The sequence below is a fragment of the Haliaeetus albicilla genome, chromosome 1 (genome assembly GCF_947461875.1).
Source record: "Haliaeetus albicilla chromosome 1, bHalAlb1.1, whole genome shotgun sequence".
In the NCBI taxonomy this organism is placed as follows: Eukaryota; Metazoa; Chordata; class Aves; order Accipitriformes; family Accipitridae; genus Haliaeetus; species Haliaeetus albicilla.
In genome coordinates, this window is record NC_091483.1 from 27,921,766 (window position 1) to 27,943,452 (window position 21,687).

At 40.7% G+C, this 21,687-nt stretch overlaps 2 protein-coding genes across 2 annotated transcripts in view; one reads left to right on the forward strand and one right to left on the reverse strand.

Moving 5' to 3' along the window:
• Nucleotides 1-1,433, reverse strand: part of GSTCD (glutathione S-transferase C-terminal domain containing) — a 71,500-nt gene extending 70,067 nt beyond the window's left edge. Inside the window, exon 1 of the mRNA XM_069783299.1 lies at nucleotides 1,334-1,433. The gene's annotated coding sequence lies outside the window, so the exon portion shown is untranslated. The remainder of the gene's footprint in view (nucleotides 1-1,333) is intronic.
• A 723-nt stretch (nucleotides 1,434-2,156) lies between these two features.
• On the forward strand, nucleotides 2,157-20,119 carry INTS12 (integrator complex subunit 12). Its single transcript, XM_069783319.1, has 7 exons — nucleotides 2,157-2,315; nucleotides 8,304-8,467; nucleotides 10,469-10,621; nucleotides 11,157-11,344; nucleotides 15,168-15,327; nucleotides 16,656-16,808; nucleotides 19,156-20,119. The coding sequence occupies exons 1-7, from the start codon at nucleotides 2,291-2,293 to the stop codon at nucleotides 19,735-19,737; spliced, it is 1,425 nt and encodes a 474-aa protein (XP_069639420.1). The 5' UTR covers nucleotides 2,157-2,290; the 3' UTR covers nucleotides 19,738-20,119.
• The last annotated feature ends 1,568 nt before the right edge of the window (nucleotides 20,120-21,687 follow it).

Consider the following 21,687-nt stretch of genomic DNA (forward strand, 5'->3'; position numbering starts at 1 on the left):
CACTAAATTCTGTGGGAAGGGATTTTTTTTTTTTTTTATTCTATACTGGCCTTATTTACAGTAGCTACTGTTGAAAGAGGAAAAGGGAGAAGTAATGAATATCACAGGATTTGCAACATAACTTAAAGACAAGATAAAGAATGTTGTCTACCTCTGGTATAAAAATCACCTTGGCTATTTAAAAGTAATAACAAACATTAAGTAAGTATAATTTTCACTAACTGTACTGTTTGCTACCATACTCTCTTCCCTTTCAACATGCACTAAACAACAGTTAAGTTAGTTACACTGAGCTATTGTGATAACAATGTAATAAAGAGAATTGTTGGTTTAAAAACAAATGTTTCCCAGGAAAATTAAAAATAAATAAATAAGCATCCTCTTTCTTTCAGCTCCTGAAAAAGATCTCATTTATTTGTTGATTACTACATGGTAAAACGGAACTTTTGTTAAACAGACGCATTATCATTTGAGAAACGTTCAACACAGTAAGTTTAAAAACGTAGTTTTCCTCCAGGAAATATGTAGCTTAAATATTTGTGCTTTAAGGCAGATAATGTCGGTCGTTGGAGCTATATTTCTACCCAGACCATCAATCTTGCTGTACGAGTTTAGGGCCACCATTGCATCCTCAAGCGAACCCAAAGAGAAGCATACAAGCTTTTCATGAAGAGCTTCAAGCCAGAATTTCAGACAGGTATATCAATAAAGTAAGAGCTGTTTATGGTTCAGGAAAGTAAGACACAGACTACGAAGAACAGAAGCCAACCTTTAGAAAGAGAGCACGCTAAAACTCGGTTATTGCAGAAAATAATGCCACTGACTTAAAATTCCTTTGCAGACCTACTCCAGAAAACCTCCACTCCAAGCTTCTCTCAGCAGCGTGTCAGCCCAGAAAAATCGGACCTGGTAGCCAACACCGAAACCTTTTCTTTAATTTTTTTTTCTTTTTTTTTTTTCCTCCCCAAAAAGCTTAGCCGTAAGTCACCAAGCGTCAGACGAACGACACGAAGGCTACAAGTGCCCTTCCCGCCACCAACTACTGCCGGTCGTCACCGATAAACACCTCAACGCGGAGCTTCCAGCCAAGCCCCCTTCACAAACCAGCGGACTAACGGCGAAGGGGGCAGACGCGGCCCTTCTCCGCCAGGGAGCCCAGGCGAGGAGGAAGCAGAAGACCGGGGCTCCCCAGGGCCGCGCAGAGGGACCCGCCGCCCTCGCCCCCTCAGCCGCCGACGGCGCGGTGACGGCCGCGAGGCGGTAAGCCCCGCCCCGCCCCCAACGGCTCCGTCCGTCCCCCCCGCGCGTGAGGCGGGCGCCCACCGCCGCTTACCCCGCCCCGCCCGCAGCGCTCTCCCGGACCCGCACGCGGCTCGGCCCCGCCAAGCCCGGCCCGGCCCGACGCGGCCCGGCAGCTTCCGCCCCGGCTCCGCCCCTTCCTGCGCGCGCGCCACGGCGGCCCCCGCCCTGGCCCCGCCCACAGCGCGGGGGGGGGGGCGCGTGCGCGCCCGGAACGGCTGCTTCCGGGCCCCGGTTGCGCGGGGGGACCGGCGCGGCAGCGGACCCGGCTCCGGGCGGTGAACGGCGGCCGATCCCGTACACCATCCTCCTCCTCCTCCTTTTCCTCAGTAAGAGCGCGGCGGGCGGCTCCGCGGGGGCAGACGCGACTTCGCCGGGACCTGGGAAGAGAAGGTTTGGGCGGAGGAGGAGGAGGAAGAAGAGGGGAGACCCCTCACACACACACACTTGCCGGCCGTTACCGCCGGTCCTGGGGCGGGGCGAGCGCTGAGTCTCCCTGTGGCGCGGAGCCGGCGAGGCGAGGCGAGGCGAGGCGGCCGCCTCGGCCCCGTGGGTGCTGGCGTCCCTTCTGCCGGCGTCCGGGGGGACGGTCCCTCCCGGGGCGCGCGGGCGCGGCCGGTGCCGCGGCCTTGAGGAAACCGGTCCAGGGCGGTAAGGGCTGCGGGAGGGCCCCGGCAGCAGCCCCTCGCTTCGCGCCGCCTACGGGGCAGCGTGTCCGGGGCACTGGTTTCCAGCTGCGGGCGCCGATCCGTGGGGAGCCGCCCTGGGGCGGGGAGGCGCGGGCGTTTGACACCGGTGTGGGCGGACTCGGTCGTTAGCGCCGTAACGACACCGGGAGGTGAGGGGGGGGGGGGTGTCGGTCTCCCCTCGGCCGCCGGGACGGGCAGCGGCCGCGGAGCCGTAAGGAAGGCGGCGCTGGCCCGCGGGTGGGGACGGCGGTTCGGAAGAAGCAGCCCAAGCCAATAGAGGTGATGTATGCGTAACGCAGGGCATGCAACGTTCAACCGTAGTACAAGGTACTGCTTGATTAAGAGGTGGCGGCGGCTTCTTCTTTTAAGCATTTTATTTTTAAAGGGTTGCTTTTGGATGAGAGGCCTTTCCTTCGTTCTTAAAGGAAATGTCAGGGAGAAATTTGCGGCAAGTATGTTGCAAAGGATCGGGTCGTGGCTTCAGCGTAACTAATTCAGAAATTCAGTTTTAACTACAGTTTGGCTCTTCCGACGAGAAATCACCGTGAGGATGATATGTAGGGAATCTGTAAACCTGATAAATTTTGGTAGGCCTTGAATTAGGGAAAGGTGAAAACAATAATGGACATGTAATGAATTTACCCGTGACTCAAACCAATGAGCAGTGCCATCTGTTTAAACAGCATCTTCAGGTGCATTTTTGCAGAATATTGCAGCTTGGTGGTAGCAGGGATTAGCAAATCTCGGTTGCATAGGTACAATTGTCTCGCTTACTTGGATAAATGTTTTTTTGTAAAACTGATTTTTGTGGCAGCACAGCTATTCATGAGGACAAAACCATTTTGTAGAAAGGTAAGGCAGGTGTAACAGGAAAAGGGCTTGATCAAACAGGGAACTCATGACAGAGCTCCAGTGCAAAAAGGACGTATACAGGAGGTGGAAGTGGAGACACAGGCTACAAAGGAGGAATGTAGAAATATTGCCCAGGCATGTGGGGATGGTGTTAGGAAAGCCAAAGCTAAGCTAGATTTAAAACTAGCAAGAGATGTCAACGGTAACGAGATGCTGTTTATCAGGAAAAGGATTCACAAGGAAAACATGGTGCTGCTGCTGAGTGGGACAAATGTGTTGGTGACAGCAGACACAGATAAGGGTGGGATAGTTGATGTCGTCTTTGGCTCAGACTTCACCAATAAGGTCTCCCAGGACTTTTGCCACAAGGCAAGGTTCAAGGAGAGGAGGAACTACAAGTTGGGGAAGAGGATTGAAGCAGGAATTTTTTACCTGACAAGTCCATGGGCCCAAGGGGACTGAATTCAAGGGTGCTGAGAGCTGACAGTGACTTCACGAAGCTACTGAAAGGCCATGAGATTGGGGAGATCCCCAAGACTGGAGAAAGGCAAGTCTTAAGTTCATCTTCAAAAAGAGCAAGAAGGACAATCCAGAGAACTACAGGCTGGTTAGCCTTACTCCTTCCACCTGTGGAAAGATCATGGAGGGAAGCCATTTGTAGACATAAGAAGGACCAGGTGGTGACTGGGGATAGCCAGCTTGGGATCTACCAAGGATAAATCAAGCCTGACCAACTGGATTGTCCTCTGTGACAAAATAACTAGATCTGAAGATGAAGGGAGAGTGTTGGATGTCATCTACCGTGGGCTTAGGGAGACCTAATGGAAGCCTTTATATACCTAGGAGGAGATTATTGAGAAGATAGAGCCAGTCTTTCTACTCGGGTGCACTGCAGAAGAACAAGAGACAGCACAACTTGGAACAGGGGAGGTTACAATTCAAAGTAAGGAAATGAGGACAGTTAGGCATTGGGACAGGTTGCCCAGAAGGTTTGTCACATTTCTGTCTTTGGACGTTTTCAAGATCCAACTGGACAAAGTCCGGGGCCTCAAAGCGTTGACTTTGCTTTGAGCAGGAGGTTGCACAGGGTGACCACTTGCGGTCCCTTCCAAACTGAAGGATTCTGTGATACTTAAATAATGTATTGTTTGTGAGGAACAGAAGACAGCAAATATAGGGCAGTAGTGTAATCTTAGAAATTTTGGATAAACAGGTTACTGTGATATTGATTGAAATATTAATTTAAAAGTACAGTATAAAAGATGCTGTAGAATAGAATGTAAAATGAAGGATGCCAGTACTAGTAACTCCATAGCACAAGATTTTACTCCAGTCTTCTAAAATTCTTTGGAGAAGATGTCAAATAAATAAGAACTGATTAATACAGTTGTCTGGACTACTAAAGTGTATGCGTTTTGAAGTATCCCTCATGGGAGATAACTGAGAAATTATATTGTCATGAATCAAGTCCTGATTAAGATACTAAAACAAAAACTGAAGATAGAAGTTCAGTTTTTCCTGCTTTTAAGATTTTCCTTGATCTACTTTATTAAGACTTACATTAAATCTGAAAGTGGTCTGGAAAAGGCATTACTGGTAAATAAGCAAAATCTGCCACTGTCACAGTTATTAGTCAGGAAGAGAGAAAATCCTGAGGAACAGAAGAATCCAAAGGGCTTGGGGGGCGGGGCGGGAGTGAATTGATATTATGATGGCAAGTGAAATTAATTATTGATGAACGCAGTGGAGTGCATTGGAAGGAATTTTGTGCTATTGTTTCATGTTACTGGGTTGCAAGTTAACTGCTACCGATGTTGAAGGTAGCTGAAAAGGATATGTTAGTGAAAGTCCTTTTAATCACCAGTGTCAGTGAAAAATAAAAGTATTGCTGAGTTTATAAAGAATGGGTTTGATAATAGCATTGCAATATAAATTGAAGGTGTGCACTTTCTTGGAAAAATATCTTCATTGCACACCTGTCTCAGAAAATAGTAGAAATAGGAGTTTAGAAACAGATGGATGAAAATATTACCATACCTGAAAACGTAATGTAAGTAGATCCATTTAACTGAAAGTTATGATGAATAAGATAATGCATGTGTAGGCATGCAAAATAATAGCTGGCAAATAAATTAAAAGAAAGGGTCTCTTACACCCTGGAAGTCTAATAGGTCTATTAAATTGGAAGACCACATATTCTTCATAGTGCTCAATTAAGCTTGTATGTATTTGGCAGAAGACAATAGTATGCTGAAGAAATGAGAGACTCAAAAAATTGTCAGATGTTTTAAGAATAACAACCCACTAATTAACTTTTTTTTTCCCCCACAGGGATTTAAGCCACTTAGAGTAGTCTGCATTGGGAGGTCACTCCATGATTGTCCATTGTAGGATTTTTAATATTATCTCAGATACTTCAGAGAGTTTTGTTACCTTGTATTTGGTCTTGTCCATCCATTGTCAAACAGTTTGTACAATAGTGAAGAAGTGTCAAACAGAGACCTAACCTGACAAAGGTGCCTTTAGGGCTGGGCTAATGGGTTGATGCTTAGTTGCAAGAGGGTGCACCTGAGTTCCTGTCCCTGCTCCAGGAGTTGCCTGCGTATTCCCTACCGTTACTGCTTTGTGCAACATCAGTTCTGCTCTGGGTTCAAGGATTGTAATACAGCCCTCTAATGTCACACCTGCATTATCAAACTGCTGCACAAAAGACAGCGTCATACCCACTTTTTTCCTATTTCTTTTTCCTAAACAACATTTGAACTATGTTCTGCACAAAGATTCCACTTCAACCAGAAAGTCAAGGAGAACTCTCGCGCAGAATAACCTGTGGTATCATTGCTAAAACACTGTACTGTTCTTGCTCCAAGGCTATCAAGTTGCTATATGCTGACTTCACCACCAGAGGAGCAGTTTAGGAATGAAAACATGAATGAATGTAATTGGATCTTAGGATTATAAGTATCAAACCACTGTTCTGATCTGTAAACATCTGGAAAAAGCCACCACCAAAAGCAATAATTTGCCTTTCAGACCAGGCCAGTTATTGGTATTAGCCTGTTTGACAGTTGTGTTATTGTGGTCCAGTAAGGAGAACATACTTATCAATTTACTTTTTTCAGATGATGCTGTTTTTAAGACGGCTATTGATGTGTTCATCTTTCCATTAAATATACTTACCTTCTTCAACTTACAAACAGATTTTTTTTTAATTTGAAAATATATGCCTAAACTGAGCATACTTGAACTATTTAAGAAGCCCAGTTTCCTCCCTTCCCATGAGAAATTTCTTGTGATGTTAGTTATAACTGCAGTAGCCTATGACATAATAATTCACCCTTGACAACAGAGAAAGAATTCCTGTGATTTCATACGCAAATAAAAGAATAAATACAGTGAACCCTTTTGAAATTTGGATTTTAACAGTTCCTTTACAATAGATGTCTTTTTCTAAAGACAACGAGAGCTAGAAATAAATCTGGGAAGTGTTACCTTCAGAAAGATGAAAATGGAATTAGTATGCTTACACTTGTTCTCTAAATACTGCAGGCATCCTGTATTGGCTGCTAATGACTGTTGAGGCTACTTGTTCCTTACGTACACAAATATATATTCCTAGAAGAAGCCTCAGAAAAGAACTTAAAGGATTTTTTTAACAGGGAATTATTTGAAATTTCTGAAATCAGTGTTTTAATTCTACTGTTGTCACTCAACAGAAGGTTTTGCAGAGTCCTAATTTAAGATTATATGGTACTGAAACTTGGAAGACATATTTACAGAACAAAGAAATGGGAGAGGTAACCCACCCACAGAACTCCGGAGCAGCCTGAAAATTTATCAGAGAGAGACATGTAAAAAAAGAGGGTACGTGCTTTCCACACACATTGAATTCACTTTTTGTAAACATCAGAGAGAGACAGAATTGTCTTTACGGGGCTTGCGCCGCAGTCTCTGCTTGATCAGTGAAAAAGCAGAGTAACTGGTGTGTAGTACTTACTAGCAGAAGTTCTGTGGCCACCAGCAAATTATTTGACAAGTAGCAAAGATTAAGAAAGAGAGAAGAGGCTCTTGAAGAGGATTCTTAACTCTCTGCTGGGTCCATTGATAAAATCCCTATGAAGTCTACTGTATGTTGAACTCCTTGATGATCTCAGTCAAGCGATTCTCTGGTGTCTTGTGAAAGCTCAGCATGAGATAAAGGTTCCTGGAGACTTCTAGGAAAGTGTTGAGGGAGCAGGCTGCCGCTGCTGGTGTTTTGGCCAGAGAGGTAAAAGTTCACTGCCTTGAATATCAAAAGGAATTCATCTGACAAAACCTTGGAAGCTCGGGCTGAAAAAGCTGTCCAGGCAGGGCTTTTGAACAGAACCGATGAAAGCCTTTTCAAGAATATCTTCTAGATTACTGTATTAAAAAACAAAACAAACAAAAAAACATCCTGATGCGTTTCAAATGAGATTTGAAGGGATCATTAACAATACCACTTCTCATCCATTTTGGAAAAGAGCAGGAAACTTCCCTTCCCATATTATTTCTTAAATTATTAAGTGTTAGTTACTGATTAAGTTAGAGAGCTATCTATCTTTGTAGGGACAATTTCTGATGTAAATACAGTTCCTTAGAGCTTTTATTAAAGAAATTAACAGAGAAAGCTCCAGAGTGCAGGAATGTGTTGCTATGAAGCAAACATATTTTTTTTTTTTAATTCATTCTAACCTCTTCCTTTCTTTATTCCATTTACGTTGACACTGTGGCATCTTAGAGCTCTGGTTAGTCATTGCTTGACATGAAAACCTAGGCTATTGCAAGGGGAGTTGGATAAATCACAATCTGAGTTATGAATTTTCTCACCATTTCAGCTAAATTTAAAAATGGACAATGTATTTTTTCAGATTTTTTGTATATGTATAAAATCATATACTACTGGTTTATATCTCTTGTATCATATGTTACAATGAGCTGTTCTTTTCAGAAGTTTCAAAAGTTAATTTTTCTACAAGTGAGAGATTTTTCTTTGTTATTCTTAAATGAGCAATGAGATAGAAATCACTGCATGTGCAAATAATGTTAAGGAAGAGGGTGGTAATTGCTTTTCTTGAGGTTTATGCTTATTTTGCGTACTTTTCAATATTCTGTATGTATGGAATATCAAGAATACGGAATATTGATTCCATTTATATAAGTATGATGAGTTTAGTTTCTGAACATCAGATATGCCAAAGAACGAATTTGACATCACTTCAGATGTAAAGCCAAATTCAAGTTCCGCAGCTCTGAGATTCACAATCAGTCATTTTCTAATGATGATAATTACTTCACGTATCATCCTTGCTGTGATTTAATATCATTTCATTTTACACGCACACAAAAAAAAATCTTCTGTGAGGGAGTTAACCACATGCTGTTATCCTCCATCTGAATAAAGTTGTCATTGTTTTCCTTTCCACCCCCTCCCTTCTTCCAAAGACACCACTATGGCTGCTACAGTGAACTTGGAGCTTGATCCCATTTTTCTGAAAGCCCTGGGCTTCTTGCATTCTAAGAGTAAGGACTCTGCTGAAAAGCTGAAAGCGCTTCTTGATGAGTCTTTGGCCAGAGGAACTGACTCAAGCTATCGTCCATCTCAGAAGGTATTGGTATTGGAGAGCATGGGTCATTTTTGTATGTTGTTTTTTAAAGCTCCTGCTATTCCTAGGTAGTCTTTTACAGCTGAAAAGTTAAAAGAGATTCAGAAATTGAGGAAAAAGAAAAAGTAATTATGGAATGTTCATATTATAGTTCCCCTTTTATGCAACATAATCTGTTTGATTAATTGAAGTTAATGGGGAAAAAAAAAAATCTTTACCTTGTTGGTATACCCAGACCTGTAAGAGAGATATTCAACGCTATATTGCAAGTCTTGTGACTTTGTAATAGTACTTTTTGTATTCACTTTTATATTGGTTTTTGCATTTTTGTTCGTAAACTATCATACATGCTATCTAAGGTGAACCCAAAATTATGTATTTTTCCAGCTACAGTCAGAGCTAAAAGGTCTTTAAAATGCAGATTATTCTTGCCACAGATAAATATGAAACAAAATAAGCTATTTGCTGATAAAGCTGGATCTCTTTTCTTGAAATTCTGTTGATGAAGTCATATGAGAATGAAAACCACCAAATGGTTCAAAGTAGAAATGATTTGTAGGCTGAAACCATTGCCATCCAATGGACAAACATTATTTTTCATATACTGAAAATCACTAAACACCTGCTAGAGAGAATATTTGAATCTGAGGTTAGTGTGTGGAAATAACCAAGCGGGGACATCCTTATGCTGCTACGTATTGCCATATGGATAATGAGGTAGTGTTCTCCCCTAGGATGCCTAGAAGTCAGCCTGGTATGTTCTAATGATTATCTGTATGCTGATACATTAGTAATATTTCATCTCTATGTGTATGTGGTTCCAAATAACTAAAAGGCACTATTACTGCTACAGCATACATCATGCTTGTACTGTGTGGTCTAACTCCTTTTTATTCAAATTGTTAACTCCCTGAAACCTAAACTGCAGTTCCCTCTAACACAGGTCTCAAAAGTCTCAGATGCCCTCTATGTCAGAGCTCAAAGAAGCATTGGTTTGTGGTTTAAAGAGGAAGCAGGGAGCCACATAATAGTGCTAAGAGGCTTGGGAAGCCAATTCTAGTAACAGCTGGGCTGGTAGTCACCTGCCCTCAGGTGAGACTGAGGCTCAGGCCAGAAGACTGAGTGTCTCCAGTATCAGCTGGACTGCAAAGCTTAGAAATGGAAAAACGTATAAGAACTCCTTTCCTTGCGTTCTCAGGCTGCAGGATTAATTTGTGGTTGACCATGAAATCCAAGAACAGAGTAAGGAGCACAGGATTACCACAGTCAGGCAGACGAGGAAATCCATTTCTGACTCTAGATGCAAAAAGAAGTCAGCAAACTTGGTGCAGGGGGGTTGAAGCTCAGAACCCATCCCAGTATACAGCAGAGAATTACTCCCTTCTTACCAAGCTGGGGGCGGGTACCTTGCTCATGCACATTGGCATGATTAATCACTCATTTACAGACTCGCTTGCTTATTATCCATTGCTGACACTAATTGCATCATTAATAAGAACTATTGATTTCTGTTGAGATCTCAATTTATTAATCTGGTAGGTGAATATGGACTGAGATTAAGCGGAGGTCAATATTTTACTCCATGAGGGAATGAAGTATTGATGTCTGGTGACATCAGATGTCAACTTAAATTTTCAGCTTGTATTGAATTTTGTCCTCGGAACTATCTGAAAATTTGTGTTCATTATCTCTTTGAATTTTAAAAGCAGAAAAGTTTTCCTTTTTAATTAATGTTCCAAAGAGGATCTGTCTTTGGAAAAGGAGCACCTTTTCCTCTGGAAGGTGAGGGATAAGGGAAGGTTTTAATAATTGACTGCAGCTTAAACACACTAATTTGTCGATGTGATATGAAAATATTTAAGAAATGTTTAAAAAAAAAAGTGTGTATATAGATGATCAATGTTGTATGGCATGTTGTTTGCCTATCCTTTTATCTAACTAATTGCAAAAGAGGAAGTAACTCAAATGTAGCGTTTGCCTTCAGGGGTTTTTTTCTCTTTTTAGGAAGTAGAGCAACCAAAAGTATCTGTTACCAAACCTATTTCCAGTAAGCAAGAGCCTAAAGCTTCTTCTAGTTTGCCTTCTGGCAACAGCAATGGCAAGCCCACTGCATCAGAAAAGGTGAAAAAAGAAACAGAAAAGAGATCTGCTGATAAAGTAAGTAATTTTTGTTCTCTAATGAAATAACTTGGTTAATAAACTTGACGATGTTTTAGACAAAAGCTCTCCTTTTCAACCAGTGTAAGTCAACTCATCTAATGGTGCGTAGCCTATGAGCTGCATTATCCAATCATGTTGCCATTTAGGCAATCTAACAAAAGTCTTGTTATACTTATTCTGTGAATGTTTTCCTTGCTCGTTGCAGGGGGGTTGGACCTTTAAATGTCCCCTCCTGTGACTCTGTGTTTTAAATATCCTGATAATAAGAGGTTACTAAAATGTAGCACGCTGAAATGTGGGATTCCTAAAGCTTTTTCAAGGATTTTGTGGCGAAGTACAAAAAGTAGACTTGAGCTTCTAATTCATAAATATTTTGAAGAAAATATGTATCTAAGGAAAATACATTGTGTGTACGCTGTGTAAAGTACACCACCTTATACTGCTAACCTAATTGTTCCAGTTATTTTCTCATTTTAATAATATACATTAGGTTTTTGCATTTTCACATTCGCTCTGTGTATGTGTGTAATAGATAAAAGGGGATACCGCTGAAGGAGCTGATACACCAAAGAAGCCCAGGCTAGAGAAGCAGGAGGCTCGTTCCTCTCCTATTACAGTTCAGACAAGCAAGGATTTATCCATGCCTGATTTATCTAGCTTTGAGGAAACCAGTGCTGATGACTTTGCTATGGAAATGGGCTTAGCCTGTGTTGTTTGCAGGTAAGTCAACATTGCTTCATTGCAATTGTGTAGTTACCTTTGGTTTTTTAAAAATTGTGTACTATTGAGTTAATGCTTCCTGTAGTTTTTATTCTGGAAATCACTTAAGCACATATCCAAAATTAATAATACATTTAAGCATCCTTCATGAATAAGAGTGATTTCTTGAAGATGGAACACTTAATGAGAAAACTAACTTTTCTTCTTCAGGAAAAGGGCAACTGAAAAATAATAAAGCTAGCCATGATGCAAAACCCATCATGACAAATACTGATTTTTAATTACTGGAAAACAAGTTAAAATATTAATGGCTAATGCTTATCATTTTAAAAAAATCAGTTCTCTTCTGAAAACATTTTTAAGTGGTATTGTTATGAGATCTGTATGTCTTGCTCCTCTCTTCATAATCATTTGACATCAATTTACACATAGCCATGTTTTTTCAGTTAACAGTGTAAATATATCTTGCAGTCAAGACAGGTTCTTCTTACTTTTCAGTAAGGGCTCTAAATTGGATCTTAATAACATTCTGCTAGCAATACATTTAGTGTTAATGGAAGCATATAATACGCTTTTGAATATCCATCCTGGGATCAAAACACTCGAATCAGGATTTGATTTCACAGATGATTTATATCTTTGTAAGTCCCCACTGCTGCCAAAAGGAACAGTTTGGCTCTCCCAATGTACCTCCTTCCCTGTCCTGTTTAGGGGGTGTATTGCCCGCACAGGTTTGTGATCAGCTGAATCAGCTTCTGGATCAGCTCTCCACTTGGGTTTTTCAGTAGGTTTAGGTTTTTGTCAGCTTGGTGAGTGTAAATGCTTATGCTGGCACGTGTGTGGATGCAGGAATGTAGAGCCAGGACAGAGAGGAAGGTGGGACTGGCCTTTTGGTAGCAGTATGTATTTTAGCTCAGCTTAAGTCAGTTGGGAAACTGTGCTTTATAACTTTGTTCTTCAGTCATTTCTGTGGTCAAGGAAGTGTCTCCAGTCCAGGGAGGATAAATTTCCATTGTTACAGTTAATTATACTGTTAACCAATTGTGGGCTGATGAGATTTTTATGTCACATTCCCATGTGTTAGCTCAAATGTTTTATTTTTTATTATAGACTTTGAAAAAGGAAGAACAGTTAAAACATTTGAAATATGAAATAAATATTTCAATTTTACCTTTCTTCCTGCAAATTCCATTTTTCGTGTCTCCTAAAGGGGGAAAGCCCTGTTCAGCAGTATGTTAAAATGCTACTAAAACCAGTATGGTATTAACTTATTTGGCAGGAGGGGATAAAGAAAAGTTTTGTTTAGACAGTCTTGAGCTGCTGTGGATTATTAATTCTGCATCTTCTCTGGCAAAGGAAAACACAGACGTGATGAGAAATGCCTACAAAGTAAAGAAGGTAAAGAAAGAAAACGCAGCTACTGTGCCTAGCATGGCCCAGACTTTGCTTTGAAAAGCTTAGGCCAGCTATGTGGTTCCATTAGCTGTTCCACAGTCAATGTTTAACCTGGCCGCTGAAGGTGTTGCTTCTAGCTAATAGTGGTCACAAATTCATAGTGCTCTTGCAAAGGATGCATCTATCCTGGCTAACTAAAATAGCTCTCATTAACCTGATGCCAGAGGGATGGAAAGGCACAGGAGAGAAAGAAACAACCCATTAGAGAGGGGATGGCTATGGTCACTCAATGGTCAGGATTTGTTTCCATTTTACGTGAAACCTGCTGGAACAGATGTCATGTGGTTCTTGACCTCCAGCTCACACTGGACAGGGTGTTTTTCAGAGTAGTCGTGCTTCAGACTTTCTAAATCCAACACATTGATTAGACAGTATTCCACTATTTACTGCTCAGCTTTCAACATGTGGGCCCTTTTGGGGGTTGGCCATCTTGAGCCAAAATAATAACATCCCAGTATGTATGAAATATAAAAGCACTGGATACTCTGTAAAATAACTCAAGTATGAATAGTATTAGAAAATGAGATCTTTTAACAACTCATTCAGTTGTGAATGAAAAAATCATGTCCAATTGCAGGGTAGGCAGGGTTCATAGCCAAAGGCTTTATATTTATGTTGCTTTAGAAGACAACAAGAACCCAGCTGTGGGTTCACAAATGCAAGAGTGCTTTTAAATATTAACTATTCCTTTTTTATAGATGTAAAAACTAAAGTAGAGACATTAAATGTTTCTTCAAGATTTGCCAAGTGTCCAATGTATTTTTATGGTGATTAGGAGTACTAAATGTTGATGCCTGTGGTGTTTTTCTTTTTGTTCTTTTATATCAAGTTAGGTATAAGGAGAGAGGGAGTATTCAAATAACCTCACCCTCTCCAATACCTGCAGATCTTAGAAAAACAAGACTCATCAGTTATATGGCTTCTCAGTTCTTACGAAGAAGAAATACTACACGCAGTTTGCAGATGATAGTGAACTCTGTCTCTCAAAAAAAGCAAAGAATATATGTCTTTAAAAAAGCCTGGTTTTGAAAGAACAACCTTATTTTTTATGAATACTTTTTTGTTTGTTTTCTGAAGGTAAAAAATCATTAGGCTTGTTTTGTGGTTATCATTTAAAAATAACTCTGGTTTAACTTGTTTCTGGGCACGAAGAGTTCATGTTTTTTTAATCAGTCTGGGATTGTTCTTTGTAATTTTAAAATAGGGTGAGTCTCCTCCCTTGAGACATGGGGTTGAAACATCAATGCTTGTTCTGACCCAGTTTATTTAGGAATAAGAAACAAACCAAATGGCTTTTGAAATATCCTGCATCTAAAATAATGGGCCCTGGAATTTCAGAAAGGTTTCTCCCTCTGTTTTTAAATAGCCTGTTTAAAGGAGAAATATCTCTTAGAAAATGTCCTAGTATTCATATGGACAATACCTTCAGACTTCATTTTCCTGTTACATAAAGAAATAAGGTATTACCTTTCCCCACCCATCTACAAATAGAGTTTCCATGGTTACCTGGGTACCTGCTCCTCAGGGATATGAGCAAAAGCAGCTTAGCAATTAAATAGCTTGATTTGTCATCTGAAAGAAGAAATCATTAGGAAAATGGTATTTGGCTAATTCACAGACATACTCCCAGTCATGTGTATATCACTAATTTGTCATTTATACAGCGTGATTACTTTCACCAGAGGCCCACACAAAATTAAGTCCTCATCACCAGCTTACACGTTTACTTCAAGGCAGGACTGCACAGTTAATCCTTGCTATTCCATCTTTCCATGATTCTGGTATTATCTTGACTTCCAAGTGTCTGTTTGTGTAGTAGGGACCAAAAGGATGGCTAATAAATGTCTTTAAAGTAGTGTATAGCTTGGATGATGATGCTTTTAAATTCTGTAGTAGAAAGCACTCTTACAGGCTTGTCATTGAGAAATTATTGGTTCTTGAACTGTAATGCTGTACAGCCTACAGCAAAATTATCCAAATGTAGACTAGGATAATATAATGAGGAAGCCATAATTGGTGTACAGTGAGGTATCCATAAAATGCCCGGGTGAAGCAAAGCAGGTGAGACTTACATTTCTAGCATAAAAAACAAACGGAGAGATCAAGTGTCTTATACACATGTTTAACAGTATAGAAGTTTTAGATTTTCTTGAAAGAAATTACCTTTTAAAAAATACAAAATTTCTAAAATATTAGGAATAACTCATACAGGAAGAAAAGGAATATATTTCATTTGCCACAGGTAGAAAATATATGTGAAAGCAGAAATATTTTTAGTTTTTATCTTAAGCCTTGCAAAATTTGTAACAATTGGATAATCCTTTAAGTGCTTTCTTCCATAATCTGTTCTTAACTATTTGCTCTGCAGGCAAATGACAGTTACTTCTGGGAATCAGCTAGTGGAGTGTCAGGAGTGCCATAATCTCTACCACCAGGATTGCCATAAACCTCAGGTGACAGACAAGGAAGTGAATGATCCTCGACTTGTATGGTATTGTGCCCGCTGTACCAGGCAGATGAAGAGAATGGTAGGAGTCAGTTTTTTGTCTCGTATGAGCACTATTTGAATACAGCAGGCTGTTTCTAATACATGAGAGTATCTTATGGGTTGCAGAACTGTTTGGAAGCATGTTGGAGAACCATTTTTCTCAGCAGTGCTTCCCTTACTGTAGCTGTGCTTTTTAATGTAGCATCTCAAAGAGTATTCTGTAATGTGCTGCTTAAACCAAGCTTTTTTAAAAAAGCGGAAGTTGAGTGAAGAAGAGTGAAATAGGATTATTTCCTACTTGGTAAGCAGCAACTGAAAACTTTTTTATTTCAAGTGATACTCAGTTTTTAGTACATGTCTACCCAATAGCCCTACAGTTTTAGTTTTTTTCTCAGCTTTGGACATGAATGGTTGTTTTCCTGTAAGACAAGACTGCAAATTTCTGTCCAGATCTTAAGTGTTGAGTGTTCTCAGGCTCAACTATAAGCTGAGGGTAGCACATTCCAGGAAAAAAAATCCCTTTGTTTTGATTGATATGCATGTTAATTTCTTGTCGAAGGAGACTAATTATTTCTGATCCCACAGGAATCCCACTCATCTCATTATGAGAAACAAAGATCAGAGTAAGAAAGCATCTTTGGGTGCATAAAACATTAACCATTAGTTCACACAAGTTTAGTTCTGACATTTTAACATCAAACCCTTTTATACAACAGAAAATGTGTTCTGTTTTGGAACTGTTCTGTGATAACTTAGCAAATTATCTGTTGAAATGGCTCTACTAAGAAACAAGAAAAGAAGGCAGTGTAAGATCCTGGCCTAGAAGTTATCATCACTGACTGAAATACATGATTATTCTGATGATCATCAGGCCTTTGAACTCAGAGGAGTGTTTGCTTGAGGTCAGTTACTGCACAAGATAGCCATTGCAGCCATTCAACATGCCCTTTCCTTTTTTTTGTTTCAGCATAAACTCTACCATTTTACCTGCCACTTAGCAGACTCTTGCAGCCTGCATCCCAGTACTGCTGGATTATGTCCCTGTCTTCCTCAAGTTCACCTGTCTTTGCCTTATTTCTGTGGAGGCCCAGTGCTTTCCTGTTCCCTAAGTGTCAACACTGCTGCTCTTTCCATGCTGAAGTAGCAAGTCCTGTTCAGTATGCCTTTTGGCTGGACTCTGTCCCTAGTAGCATACTCAGCACTACCTCCACATCCCCTATTACTGTATTTCTCAGGCACCATTCAGCTTGAAATTGTAAAGGCTAGATTGCAATCTGATAATGCTCATGCTTTTTTGTTAACAGTCAAAACAGTCAATGTTATGGGGCCCATGACTTATTTGTGGGTTTTTTCCTACCACTTACACAGGCTCAGAAGACACAAAAACCACCTCAAAAACCAGCTCCTGCGGTGGTTTCAGTTGCACCAGCTGTGAAGGATCCGTTGGTCAAGAAGCCAGAAATTAAGTTAAAACCTGAGACCCCACCAACTTTTCTAGCATTCAAGAGAACTGAAGTCAAGGTAATGTAGTTCAAATTTTCCAGAGGAGGAGTTTGCATTTCACTGCATAGATTATCGTTTTTTCAGTTAGACCAATCTTTTCTCACAGGAACCATGAATGAAAATAGTGTGCTATACTATGTGTACTGAGTAGTACCATAGCATAGCATAGTGTTTTGCATTAACACTAAAAGAGTGGGGGGAAAAAACCCTCAATTCAACTGTAAGTCCCTAAAGCAACCAGCTCTTGATGGTGGTTTTTTGTTACAAGGGAGAGAACAGAATTTACTTTACAGATTTTTTTAATATTTTACGCAAGTAGAAATTCTCATAAATGTGTGCTAGCAACCCAGAAAGCCAACTGTATCCTGGGCTGCATCAAAAGAAGCGTAACCAGCAGGTCGAGGGAGGTGATTCTGCCCCTCTGCTCTGCTCTGGTGAGACCCTACCTGGAGTACTGCATTCAGCTTGGGGGCCCCCCAACATAAGAAAGACATGGACCTGCTCAGGTGGGTCCAGTGGAGGGCCATGAAGATGATCAGGGGGCTGGAGCACCTCTCCTATGAGGACAGGCTGAGAAAGTTGGGGTTGCTCAGCCTGGAGAAGAGAAGGCTCCGAGGAGACCTTGCAGCAGCCTTCCAGTACTTAAATGGGGCCTACAGGAAAGATGGGGAGGGACTCTTTAACAGAGACTGTAGTGATAGGATGAGGGGTAATGTCTTTAAACTGAAAGAGGGTAGGTTTAGATTAGATATTAGGAAGAAATTCTTCACTGCGAGGGTGATGAGACACCAGAACAGCTTGCCCAGAGATGCTGTGGATGCCCCTTCCCTGGAAGTGTTCAAGATCAGGTTGGATGGGGCTTTGAGCAACCTGGTCTAGTGGAAGGTGTCCCTGCCCATGGGGGGAGGGTTGGAACTGGATGATCTTTAAGGTCCCTTCCAACCGAAACCATTCTATGAATTGTATAAAAGATATGATTTGCTCTCTGTGATCAAGTAATATATGCATATTTTGATAGAAGGCTTCTCCTCATGATAATAGTGGACTTGGCAGTGCTGGGTTAACAGTTGGACTCGATCTTGAAAGTGTTTTCTGGCCTAGATGGTTCTATGATTCTGTAATAGGGAAACTCTAGCTGACTCTGAGAGATCTAATTTAGGAGGCTGCTGCTTCTTATATATGTTGCCTCATGTTTCTGTTTCTCCAAGTTATTTAATATATATTGTCACAAGTTGGTCAAAGGTGGTAAACCAGAAGCAGTGTAATAAATAACATAGTAGTCTAACAAAGCATGACCTTTACCTAGGAAAACACATTTTTAACTGAGAATGAAAGCAGTTATTCATGTGCTCAAAGTTATGTTTGCCGTTGCTCTGCCTGGATGAAAACCAGCATGAATAATATGATGGCTATTGCTCAAGCACCTACACTTGTGAATAACTTTTTTCACTTCAGCAGAGTTATTTATGGGCCTAAACAGGTTGTAAGAGTGAGGCCCAATTTCATCCATCATCTTTACTGTTTAGAAACTGTCTGGATATATTATAGAAGGAGTATTACTCAAATAGAGGGTTTTAATTTCCATTTTGACTCTGCCGGTTAGTATAACTCTGGTTTTATAATTCAATGTGTGTAGTATCCCCATCTGAAAACTGGCGATTACAGGGTTTAAGGTGTGGGAACTGCAGTTAATGTGGTATAGCACTTTGCAGGCAAGGAAAACCATGTTTGCAGTAAGTTTGTCTTTTGCAGTACCTGAATGGGAAGACTACAGGAAAGAAGTCCAGTGACTTTGTTTTGGTTTGGTTTTTTTTTTTTAAATTGTATCTATGGTACAGGCTGCTAAGAACCAAGAGGAGGGAAGGGAAGTAAAAAGTTTAGACACTGCTACTTTGACCAGAAGACTGTAATAAATGCAATACTTAATGGCTCAGTGTCTGATTTTTGTCTGAGCATCTCTCATCTTGTTAAAAAGTGACACCAGCTAACGACAGTAAACAATAAAAGGTGGTGGCTTGCCTCGCTTTTTTATACTTCACAAATCTGGGGATTTTGTAGTTACTTCAGTTAAACCATCTTTTAGACTTTAAGGGGGGGATCACAATGCCATATGATAGCCTGCTAGCTGTATAGAAGAAAGGGAAGAAGAGGTAATGTTGATTTTATGTGGCTGGGAAATTAAAAGTTGGCTGCAGCTGGCATCCTTTCCTTTTCTTGTTAATACTTTAACAGTAGTGACCAGTGATGAAATATTGTCCACTGGGTGTTCCTGGGAAAAGAACTGAAGCAGAGGCTAAATCTATTCCTGCTGTGATGTGTTACACAAATAGGTTCTGCTATAATAAGAGTGCTTTATTTATTTTAGACCTCAGCGGCAATTTCGGGGAACTCAGCCAGTACAAGTGTTTCCTCTTCAGCAACCAGTGGCCTTACAGGATGGGCTGCTTTTGCAGCCAAAACCTCCTCTGCCAACCCATCAACTGCCAAACTGGGATCAACAGCACAGAGCACCAGTGGGAAACCTGCAGCTTCTTCAAATAACCAGAAACCTGTGGGTTTGTCAGGGTTGGCAACTTCCAAAACAGGACTAGGGTCAAAAATAGCTTCTGCCAACAACAGCACAAACCCTGTTCAGCTGAAACCTCTTCCACCTCTGACACTGGGGAAAACCACTCTTAGCCGTTCGGTAAGCAGTGACAACGTCAGCAAAGTAGGTCTTCCTAGTCCCAGCAGTACTACGCCAAGCACCAGCAGCCAAGTGAGCAGTGGGAATGGCAACAGTGGGACTGCAGGTAACAGCGGAGGCAGTGCAAGCAAAACCACAGCAGATACTGGTAATCAGTCAACCTCCCTAAAAGGCCCGACCTCTCAGGAATCTCAGCTCAATGCTATGAAAAGGTTACAAATGGTCAAGAAGAAGGCTGCTCAAAAGAAACTCAAGAAGTAGTATGGCTGCTTGCTAATTTTGTTCGCTGTGTTCTGTGAAACAGCAGCATTGGTGTTTTTCTTAAAGAAAACCCCCCGGTTACTGGACTGAAACAATAGTTAAATCAGGGAAGCCTAAAACCTATGTTATATAGGAGATCAAACTTTGATAATCCTAGTATTCCTTCTGAGTTTGCAAATCTATGAATTTAATATGCTGCAGGAATTCACTATTATATGCTCCTGGTTTTTAGCTCAAAGCACTGAAACTTGAAATTGTAAAAGTTGGGTATTTTGGAGTATAAAAAAAACAAAAACAGATTTATGTGGACACTTAATAAATTGAACTTACTGAAACTGTCATTCTTAAATGTTATTAATAAAAGTATTCTTAATCTGGGAAATCATTGCCGCTTTTCTTTCACCCCATTTTCCAATACTTAAAGTGCTTCACCTGTTCAGAGTTGTCTATATTGTGTGGAGTTAATGAAGTTTATCCAAAATTAGACAGTTCCTTACAGAAAAGATATATTTTCTTTTAAATTTCAAAAATTAGTGGTTAAACAACATATTCTATTTAAAGTGAGAATTTTAAGTGGCCTGTTTTGGTTTTCTGCTGTTGTGGTTTAACCCCAGCCAGCAATTAAGCACCACGCAGCCGCTCACTCACTCCCCCCCACCCAGTGGGATAGGGGAGAAAACTGGGGAAGAGAAGTAAAACTCGTGGGTTGAGATAAGAACAGTTTAACAGAACAAAAAAAAAAGAAACTAATAACTGTAACACTAATAAAATGACAGCAGTAATAATAAAAGGATTGGAATATACAAATGATGCTCAGTGCAATTGCTCACCACCTGCCGATCAACACCCAGCCAGTCTCCGAGCGGTGATTCCCCCCGCCCCCACTCCCCCCAGTTCCTATACTAGATGGGACGTCCCATGGTATGGAATACCCCATTGGCCAGTTTGGGTCAGCTGCCCTGGATGTGTCCTGTGCCAACTTCTTGTGCTCCTCCAGCTTTCTCACTGGCTGGGCATGAGAAGCTGAAAAATCCTTGACTTTAGACTAAACACTACTTAGCAACGACTGAAAACATCAGTGTTATCAATGTTTTTCTCATACTGAACTCAAAACATAGCATTATACCAGCTACTAGGAAGACAATTAACTCTATCTACAGTGAGAAACTTCATGGGTCATCGTGGTGGTGGTGGTGTAATTCTCTGAGGGAGGAGAAAAGAACATTGGCAGAAGATAAATGGTCCCTAACCTGTAAAAAGGGTGGAAAAGTGCCAAAACAGTTTTCAAGCTTTCTTAATCTGTAAAGACCCTTAATATTGTCCTGTTGAATATGAATGGAAAATAAGTGGTAAGCAGTGTATATTTTAATTAAAAGCACAGTCTGATTGAACCGCATTGTTTTGATGATGTGAGAGAGGGAAAAATAGAAGAAAATGAAGGGAGTTGTCTTAGGTGTCAGTAAGTTAGCTTCTTTTCTGGCACACCTGAAACATGTAAGAGTTTTTGATGACCTAAGTATTCCATGCTGTTAAGTATTGCTATAAAATTCACAAGCCTTGCATGTGTCAAAGTAGTATTGCTTGCCAACTTATCTTGGAAAATTAAGCCTCTAGTCTCTTAACTGTTCTACCATAGCGTGTATGATTATCATTTAAAATTATTGCTTTCTTATACAAGGAAGTAGCAAAGGCAGAAATCTCTTTAGTAGTTAGTGACAGTGTTGGTAGATAAAAACCCTTTTCTAGCGCTGTGGGGTAGTTTCTAATGGAGGGAGGGGTTTGTTGCTTTTTTTAAAAATATATCTATTACAGAGTTTTGAATCAGTTGGAAAACCTTTTCTAGCAATTTCTGTAGGAGATAGAAACAAAAGTAGATGCATACAAGTGCACGTCTTCTTTCATGATACTCAAAGTAGCAAATGAATTGCTTGTATTCTAAAAGTTCCATTT